This window comes from Carassius auratus, chromosome 35 (genome assembly GCF_003368295.1).
Source record: "Carassius auratus strain Wakin chromosome 35, ASM336829v1, whole genome shotgun sequence".
NCBI lineage: Eukaryota > Metazoa > Chordata > Actinopteri > Cypriniformes > Cyprinidae > Carassius > Carassius auratus.
The window spans coordinates 2,012,393-2,022,659 of NC_039277.1; the positions used below are offsets into that span (position 1 = coordinate 2,012,393).

A 10,267-nucleotide genomic window follows, 5' to 3' on the forward strand; every position below is an offset into this window, starting at 1 on the left:
TGACAGTGAATGTTTTTTTTTTATTTTTTTATTGTCAATAGTCTAAAAGAAGTCCAATAAAGTGCATCCATCTATAATAAAAAGCGCCTCACACGGCTATGGAGGGGGGGGGGTGCGTGAATAAAGGCCTCCTGAAAAAAAAAGTGTTTTTGTAAGATAAATATCCATATTTACCATTTTATAAACCATAATCTTTAGCTTCCACTAACTGTCACACGGGCGCTCATTCTGGCGGATGATGGAGGAAATATGTGTCACATAGGGTCCGGTGAGAATATACTAGTGTCGAGAGAACTGCAGATATGTTTACAGGAGCAAAGAAAGCAAAGTTTCTTTACTTTATCAAAGGAAAACCAGTCTCCTCTCGGCTTATATTGAAATTCTCCAAAAATTTTCTTTACAAGTCTTTGTTTTTTTTGTTTTTGTTTTTTTTATCTCCGTTGCACTTCATTGTCCATCACTTTTAATTGTACAACAGTTAGCGGAAAACAGAGTTTATAAAGTTTTAAATATAGATATTTGTCTTACTAATAAGCATGAACTCACTACACGAGGCCTTTTTCCAACCACCGGAGCTTTTTGAGGCACTTTTTATGATGGATGATGCGATTTATTGGACTTCTTTTGGACTATTTAATCTCAACACCCATTCACTTCCATTATAAAACTTGTAAGAGCCAAGAGTTTTTTTTAATATAACTCTTGAGTGTATTCGTCTGAAGGAAGAAAGTCATATACACTTAAGATGGCTTTAAAAGTGTGAGAAACTTATGGGATAATTTAAATTTTTGGGTGAACTATCCCTTTAAATTAAAATTCTCTTACTATTTAGAAACAGTTTTGGTCACTTCAAATCCATATGCTGTCATTTTTCTGTGGAAGATCTAAGAGTTTCTGAAGAATCTTCACACGGCATACAGGTTTGAAAAACTCCCTTTAAAAGGACAGTACACCTAGAAAATTAAAATTATATCATCATTTACTCACCCTCAGGTTTTTCCAAACCTGTTGTTTCTTTCTTTTGTAAAACATAGAAAAGATATTATGAAGATTTTTGAAGAAGATATTTTGAAGAATGTTGGGAACCAGTTGCTGGTAGCCATTAATTTCCATTGTATGGAGAAAAATAAAATCCTATGGAAGTCAATGGCTATTGTCAATGGTTTATTTACCAATATTCTTCAGAGTATCTTCTTTTGTGTTCAACAGAAGTACGAAATTCATACAGGTTTGGAACAACATGAGATTGAGTAATGATGACAGTTTTTTTTTTTTTTTTTTTTGGGTGAACTGTCACTTTAAATGCCAAAAAAAATTCCAGCTAAAAAATGAATCTTAGATGTTTTCTGTTCATATAACTGCGTTTCATTCTGAGCCTGTCCTGCAAAACCTTAAAAGAAGCTTATGCAGCATTACTTGATATTATATATTGTAAAACATCTCCAACATTGGTCATAATTCTGTATTTTGTTACTAAAACAGACATCTGTTTTCGGGTGCTGGTGTGTCTCAGTGTTAAAAAATGTGATTTGTTCGATGTGTCTGTTTGGAATAAAATTTTACAACAACATTTGCTCCTGAGGTTTATAAGACTGACATGACATACAATCACACTAAACCTGTGTCTAGTTGGCAGGTTATCATACTTCATATCACTGCACAGGTGGGGATTAAAGACATATATCATATGCTGCTGCACATTAACACCTCATATAAAACATTCAAAGAGAATGTAAGTGAATGAGAATTCAAAGATGGGCTTCAGTGTAAAAAACAAGCACCTGGGAGGCTTGGCGTTTCAGTCTCCTGGAATAACAACACATGATACACACTGGTTTTTCATCATGATCCGATGCTGAAACCCCGGCTCTGTGCTGTCAAACATTTCTGCTCAGTTCTAACTGGCTGAAAGATGTGATGACTCTATAATGGCTTCTTTCTTCTGCGGTTAACTCCATGTTTCCAGGTCTAGCGACGACAGCCACGTTCACCCCAGCTTCCTCTGCTGCCTTTGCCTCTGTGAGGGAAAATGGACCATCACACAGTCAGGATCCCCTTGAGTAATTATGGCACAAGCATGTCTTAATCAATGAAAAGCATGTACGCACCTCGTGTAACGTCGGTTAAGAACATGATTTCCTCCAGTTGGCATTAGATCATCTCCGTGATGTTCTCATAGCTCTTACTTTCTACTTTGGCACCGATGTTGGTGTCGAAGTGACCATCAAACAACTGAGAAAATAAATGTAAAAAATCTAAACTTGCAGATCTACATCAACTCATTTAAACTTCTGAATCCGTTTCAAACAAACACTTTTATTTCTTATTTTTCCTGAGGAGGGATCACGGTTTCTTGGCTTTCTTTCCACACATGTAGAAATAAATTTAATTGGTAACACTTTAGATTAGGGACTACATACTCACTATTAAATGAGAGTTTTTTCTAAACAATCTTCTAATTTGTTGCTTATTAATAGTTAGTAAGGTAGTTGAGGTACTGGGTCGAGTTGAATGATCTCATGCCGAATGATGCATTGATATGTGCTTGTTAAAGGGATAGTTCACCAAAATAGCAAAATTATGTAATAACTCACCGTCATGTAGGGCTGTGCAAAAAATCGAACGCGATTTTCATGCACATCCCATCAGTAAAGACGCTCCTGTAATTATAAATATATCTCCAGCACGTGCGTTCAGATTATGGTTTCCATGTTTTCACAACAAATCCTGCCCAGTTGCTTCTCGAAACTAGTCCAAAATCGCGTTTCCAGGAGGTTCCCCGATAAAAAATTGCTTTCCAGGGTTAAAATTTAAGTTTTATGGCATGGTTGCCTTGGTAAAATTCGCATTTTAGGGTCTAAATATCACGTTAATATCACGTGTTGCCAAGTCTGCGGTAGTTTTTCATGTCCGCGGTTCGAAGCAACCCCAATACCAATAACGTGATATTTAGCCTCTAAAATGCGAATTTTTTACAAAACAACCATGCCAAAAACGTATAAACGTAAAAAACTTATATTTTAACCCCGGGAAGCTATTTTTTTTTTTTATCTGGGAACCTCCTGGAATCGCGATTAGTTTTGGCCTAGTTTTGAGAAGCAACAGGGTAGTATTTGTTGTGAAAACCTGGTAACCCTGATCTGAACACACGTGCTGGAGATAATACTTCTAATTACAGGAGCGTCTTTACTGATGAGATGTACATGAAAATCGCATTCGATTTTTTGCACAGCCCTACCCTCATGTCGTTCCAAACCCGTGAGACCTCAGTTCATCTTCGGAACACAGTTTAAGATATTTTAGCTTTAGTCCGAGAGCTCTCAGTCCCTCCATTGAAACTGTGTGTACGGTATACTGTCCATGTCCAGAAAGGTAAGAAAAACATCATCAAAGTAGTCCATGTGACATCAGAGGGTCAGTTAGAATTTTTTGAACCATCGAAAATACATTTTGGTCCAAAAATAGCAAAAACTACGACTTTATTTATCATTGTCTTCTCTTCCGTGTCTGTTGTGAGAGAGTTTAAAACACTGCAGTTTAATGATATCCGGTTCGCGAACTAATCACTCGATGTAACCGGATCTTTTTGAACCAGTTCACCAAAATCGAACTGAATCGTTTGAAATGGTCTACAATACGCATTAATCCACAAATGACTTAAGCTGTTAACTTTTTTAATGTGGCTGACACTACCTCTGAGTTCAAACAAACCAATATCCCGGAGTAATTCATTTACTCAAACAGTACACTGACTGAACTGCTGTGAAGAGAGAACTGAAGATGAACACCGAGCCGAGCCAGATAACGAACAAAACATTGACTCATTCACAAGTCAAGAACTGTTTCTGTCAGACGCGTCCGATTCGTGAACCGAGGAGCTGATGATACTGCGCATGTGTGATTCAGCGTGAAGCAGACCGACACACAGAGCTTCTGAACTGAACTGATTCTTTTGGTGATTGATTTTTAACTGATTCTTTGCTAAAGTTATGAGCGCAGGTAAACCAAAGGCTTGAATCAAGGGCAATCTTCGCCAATGACGTCATTATGTCGAGCGCAAAAGAACCGGTGAACCGTTTTCTTCAACCGGTTTATTGAATCGAACTGTCCGGAAGAACCGGTTTGCGGAAAAGAACCCAACTTCCCATCACTACTGGTGATCCGAAAACTGATGCAACCAGTTCTTGACTCGAGAACGAGTCAGTCTTTCGTTCTTTATCTGGCTCGGCTCGGTGTTCATCTTCAGTTCTCTCTTCACAGCAGTTCAGTCAGTGTACTGTTTATGTATATTGGTTTGTTTTAACTCAGAGGGAGTGTCAGCCACATTAAAAAAAATTATCAGCTTAAGTAATTTGTGGATTAATGCTTACTGGAGATGTGAACCGTTTAAAACGATTCAGTTCGATTTGGTGGACTGGTTCAAGAAGAGCCGGTTAAATTGAATCGTGAACCGGATATCACTACACTTGAACACACTCACAACAGACCCGGAAGAGAAGACAATGCTGAATAAAGTTGTAGTTTTTGCTATTTTTGGACCAAAATGTATTTTTGATGCTTAAAAAAATTCTAACTGACCCTCTGATGTCACATGGACTACTTTGATAATGTTTTTCTTTACTTTATGGACATGGACAGTTTCAATGGAGGGGAGAGCTCTCGGACTCTATCTAAAATATCTTAAACTGTGTTCCTAAGATGAATGGAGGTCTTACTGGTTTGGAACGACATGAGGGTGAGTCATTAATTACATAATTTTTGGTTGAACTATCCCTTTAACTTCAAAAACACACTTCAGGAGTCTACTGGTGACGTCACGGACACTACGTCCATGTTTTTATACAGTCTATGATTTTGACCTGTTTCTTGAGCAGATGCACGTCCTGTTTGCACTCATCATCCTCCCAGTGGGCAGACAGATATTCCTCCAGATTCTCCCGGATGTAGGGGAATAAGATGTCCTGCATGCACGATATGTCACGATAAATGATTCATGATCAATATGAAATCTGTGTTCTTCTGTCATCTCTGTATTTACCTTGGGCGTCGTGGTCCCTTCAATGTCCAGAAGAAAGACACTCGTGTTTTCTATTACTGCAATCGCTGCCATTTCTATCAATGGCAAACGATTTATATGTCTGTTAGAGTCCTGTGTTTGGTTTGATTATATGAGATGAGAAGCTCAGCTTTTGACAAATGAATCAATAATAGCAGACAGGCTGCTGCGCTAACACACATGGAGTTGCCAGATCATGCGTCAGAAATCCCCCTCCCGTCATCAGTAAAATATTGACTGTAAGTAATGCTACACTGTTACACTTCATTTTTTTATTTTTTTTTACATTTGGAAAGATTTATTGTCATATACAACAACTCTGCACCTATATTTGTAATAGGCAATAGTAGGTTATGAATGCCTTATATCGCCTTTTCAAAATTTTATTTATTTATTTGTCATCTCGTCCCCTTGGAATTATAAGGTTCTATCTGCGTTCTGAGTAGTTTTGAGATATTGAGCTTTAAAGTTTTTGTGTTCCATAGACTTCTGTAGATATAACCTTTTTGTTTTTTCAATAAAAAATCCCAAAATGTACGCAACTTAAAATAAATCATCATATAATGTAAATAAATTGTCACAGAATAAGAATATGTGAATAACTCAATTTTGACAAAAATGTCAGATAGAACCTTATAATTCCAAGGGGACGATCTGGCAACACTGCTGTCTGAAAGGGCTGGTGAGTGAGGAAGTAAATGCAAGCGTGCGCATATTTAAATAAAATGTTTACCTGCAATTCATTAATTCGTGCACTTGTTTTATTGTGAAACCTCTATTTACTTATTTAACTTGGTTAAACAAAATACATTTCTTCATACGATAAATCACCTTTTACTTGAGCGAAAGGGAATACAAAATATTTTCTTCATTTATATAGTTGTTGTTGTTATTTCAAAGAGGGCTGTTTACTGGTCAGAGTAATCAGTTTAGCAGTGATGTACAGTCAGTTGGTGATTATTTCAAAGATATTATATCAAAGATATAAATCCTAACCGCAAATCAATACAAATTCTGAATGTTGCTGTAATAACTAGCACATAATTCTCTATGAATAAATGAACGACTGTCAGTAATTAATGGTGATTTAAATTAATTAATTTATATTTTAATGAAAGACAAAAAATATTTTATTTAATAGATAGTAAAATATTGCGCTGAAATAAACATAATGGGCTAACACAAAACATTCTACACTTACATTTGAATAAATAAATAAATAAATAAATAAATAAATAAATAAATAAATAAATAAATTAGACTCCTCTTGCACGGTGTCGTATGGACTACAGAGGAACGGGCCCCTTTTTGAGCTGCTCGTGACTGCAATATTTATTTATTTATTTATCTGAGTCAAAACTTAATGTGAGTGAAGTACATTTTCAAGCTTTGTTGTTCTCGTAATGAATGTTATAAAGAATATTACCGTACAGCACAAGCCCCGCCCACTCGCTTCCTCCTGCTGCGACCCTCGTCACTGATCTCTGTCCGCCATCTTAATCAACGCGGCGCTTTATTCGTCTCGGAGTCTCTGACCTTTTTGAAAACGCCGTAATATAATCCGTTACATAGTAAGCGTCGGATCAAACTACACATATTCAGAATGCAGGCCGAAGAGCAAGGTGACTTCAGCACCGACGAGTTTCTGGAAGGCTCCAAAATCAACGCCAGTAAAAACCAGCAGGACGACGGGTGAGTGCGGAGCGAGGCCTGCGCGGGGCGAGCTAAGCGCGTTACCGCCGCGTTCACCTCGCGTGACAGTGTTCTCACACTTTATTAATATGCACTTTATTGATCCATCTAGCTCACTAGCTATCGTCTATCTCTCTTTTGAGACTAAGTGACATGTATGAACAAAACATCTATCTGTGTACATGTATATATACATGCACGCGCGCGCACACCAATGAGGTGATAGTTAGGTCGTACTCCGTGTATGCATCACCAGTGATACAGAATGTATACAGTATACAGAATGTCTGTATAATATCATCATCTGCATTTGCATGTTAATGCATGGATTTGAGTGCTGTTTGCTTTCGTGCAGGAAGATGTTCATCGGTGGACTCAGTTGGGACACCAGTAAGAAAGACCTCACTGACTACCTGTCCAAGTTCGGAGAGGTCCTCGACTGCACCATCAAAACAGACCCCATGACGGGCCGCTCCAGGGGCTTCGGCTTCGTGCTCTTCAGAGACGCTGAGAGCGTTGATAAGGTGCTGGAGCTGAAGGAGCACACGCTGGACGGGAAGCTGATCGATCCCAAGAGAGCCAAAGCCATGAAGGGCAAGGAGCCGCCCAAGAAGGTGTTCGTCGGGGGTCTGAGTCCGGACACGTCTGAGGAACAGATCCGCGAGTACTTCGGCGCATATGGGGAAGTGAGTAACTGCAGTGAAGAATCACATTAAAGTCACATTGTTTTTTTGGAAGTAGAACCCCAATCCGTGTGTTTTTCTCTCATAAGATTGAAAGCGTTGAGCTCCCCATCGACACCAAGACAAACGAAAGGAGGGGTTTCTGCTTCGTGACGTACGTTTTGGAGGATCCCGTTCAGCAGCTGCTGGAGAACAGATACCATCAGATTGGATCGGGGAAGGTATGCTGATGTTAATAAAACTTATCACAGTAGGTGTGTAAATCCATATTTTACTCAACCCTTCGTGTGAGTGATGCTGTGAATCTTTGTTGCCAGTGCGAGGTCAAAGTTGCGCAGCCTAAAGAGGTGTACAGACAGCAGCAGGGCCGAGCGGACCGGGGCTTCGGCGGAGGACGAGGGGGCTTCAGGGGCCGAGGAAGAGGTTTGCAAATCTAGATGTCTTTGGCAGACTGTGAATGGCAGTAGTTCTGGACTGAAGGTGCGCCTCTGACTCTTTGTGAACAGGACAGGGCCAGGGCTATAATCAAGGCTACAACAACTACTACGGCCAGAACTACGGAGGCTACGGCGACGGATACAGCCAGGGCTACAACGGCTATTCTGGCTATGACTATTCAGGATACAACTATCCGAATTACGGCTATGGACAAGGCTATGATGATTACAGTGGTAATTTAACACACAGTTTCTTATTGAGCATTTAACCTTCAGACACCCAAGTCTTGAGATTCATGATGCGTGGTTGTTGTTTTCCACCCCTTTAGTTATAGTAATCCATTCAGTTTAAGCTAAATTTACATTGGGGATTATTTGGCTGCAAAATTGCACCGCTATTTATTTTATTTATGCTAAGTTCAAGTCACAGTACAGTTAAGCGCACAAATGTATTTAGAAGATTAGTTTATTTCAACCAGTAAGGATACAGTTATAGAAAATGTTACTTTAAATCAACTGTGTTTTAAAGATAGTGTATTCATATTCATACCACTTAATTATATATATGTATATATCTCACTGTAAATGATGAAACTGCTCTGAAACATTGAAAAGATAGCTAGAGGATATACAGAAGTGTTTAAGTGCTCTGTAAGTATATAAATGTGTTCCCAACCAAACCTTTATGTGTAGTTCTTATCCACATTTAGGCATTGGTTGCTTTATGCAATCGCTGTAATGCTGCTACGCTGGTCTCTTACCACTATATATGTGTATGTATATATATATTTGTAATTTTTGAAGGTCAACAGAGCAGTTATGGCAAGGCCTCGCGGGAAAGCGGCGCCCATCAGAACAGCTACCAGCCGTATTGACAAAGTGGCTAAACACGTTCATGTTCATGGTAAGGTCACATCTTTGCTGCGTTCTGGACCTGAGCTCAATGTTAAAGATCAATAGACACCATATAAAAAAAAAAGCTAAGCCCACATGTCTATAGATCTTTAATCACTCTCGTTTGTGTAGCCATTTTGCCTTTTTAGCGTGTGAGAAAAACGTAAGCGTTTTTCTGTAGGTTTTCCTTTTCCTCCTCCTGCTTTAACAGGTGATCATGATAGACTTGATAGCAATGCTAACAGGTAAAGTACAGCTAAGGGGTACAGAGTCCTGATTTTTCCTTTCTTTCCCTAATTCTGATTATTGTACCTTGTTTGTACCTGCCAGCGGGGACTTCATTGCAGGCCGTGTGTCGCCTGACCACGTCATTCTCTGGGCGTCGCACATAGCGGGCAGAGAGCACGGCATGCACGAGAAACGCTGTCCTGTGGTATGGTCTCTTCAAACTTCCTGTACCAGCGTAAAACAAACACAAAGCAAAGGAGATTCCCCCATTTGCCTTAAGTTGTTGGTTTCCGTTAACTGTTCCAAATGTGTTTCTTCCAGGACTTTATTAACGTAACCTAAAAGTGATTCATAACTTCTCTTTTTTTCAATTGTAGTGCTCTTGTGTTTCAGTTGTGGAGCTTCAGTGGTTTATTATTTGTATTTCTTTGGTTTCGATCACACCTCCCTTGTATAAATAATTGCATAAACTCTCTCATAATGCTTGCTTTTTCTTTAGAGGCCATAGAGAAACTTCAAATGGGTTCACCTCGAGGCTTTTCCTAAAGCGTAGCTCTTAAAGATCATATGTAAAGTGGGTTTACCAAGCAATTGAAAGCTGACAAATCTGTTCGACAGATGAAACCAACTATCGTATTGGCTAATGTAAATTATAATCTTGAGTTTAAAGGGAAGACGTTTGGCTCACTCCTCGATTGGTCCACCAACCGCCTGGAGCTGAAGCTTTTTCTGTTTTGTCAATCTAAGACGCCGTCCAACATATGATCTTTAATCTTTAATGATGGTTTTCCTAGTTTAAAATCGACAGCTCAAGAAGTTAAACACTGAAACATGGACGTGCTGTTGTTGTTTTTTTCCTGACCCTGTCCAAATCAGAGTTGTTCATCTTGCGTATCTTCTCTTGTAGGTCGGCAGGCTGACTTCGACGTTGCTCCTCGGAGGATTCCTGTCCTTAAACAACTATTAAAAAAACGTTATTCAGTGTCTAAACCTTGTAAATAGCGAGGCGTTTTGTTTCCAAGTTTGTCTTATCCCGTGCTTTGTTCAGATTGAACCTGTAGGTTTTGTGCTGATGTGTTCTTAAGTCTTGACCAGAAAACTAAAACGAAAAAAACATGTCCTTTATTTTGTATTTTAGTTCTTTTCCTGAACGTTTTTGGATAAAGGGATTAAAATTTGGGGAAAAAATTAATTGGTTGTTCTGTGTTTCTTTCATTTTGTATGAGTAGCTCTTTCCTGTGGTGTGTAATTGATAACTGTTTTTGGATGTAAACGTG

General features: G+C 38.9%; 1 protein-coding gene and 1 pseudogene across 2 annotated transcripts; one reads left to right on the forward strand and one right to left on the reverse strand.

Moving 5' to 3' along the window:
* Positions 1-60: 60 nt before the first annotated feature.
* Positions 61-5,308, reverse strand: LOC113054013 (enolase-phosphatase E1-like; annotated as a pseudogene).
* A 1,205-nt stretch (positions 5,309-6,513) lies between these two features.
* On the forward strand, positions 6,514-10,182 carry LOC113054015 (heterogeneous nuclear ribonucleoprotein D-like). Of its 2 annotated transcripts, none has more exons than XM_026219277.1 (7): positions 6,514-6,748; positions 7,104-7,434; positions 7,521-7,652; positions 7,749-7,854; positions 7,938-8,102; positions 8,673-8,772; positions 9,898-10,182. In XM_026219277.1, the coding sequence occupies exons 1-6, from the start codon at positions 6,660-6,662 to the stop codon at positions 8,741-8,743; spliced, it is 894 nt and encodes a 297-aa protein (XP_026075062.1). In that variant the 5' UTR covers positions 6,514-6,659; the 3' UTR covers positions 8,744-8,772; positions 9,898-10,182. The 2 variants fall into 2 exon arrangements, with proteins under 2 accessions (XP_026075062.1, XP_026075063.1); XM_026219278.1 differs by lacking the exon at positions 9,898-10,182 and adding an exon at positions 9,093-9,386.
* The last annotated feature ends 85 nt before the right edge of the window (positions 10,183-10,267 follow it).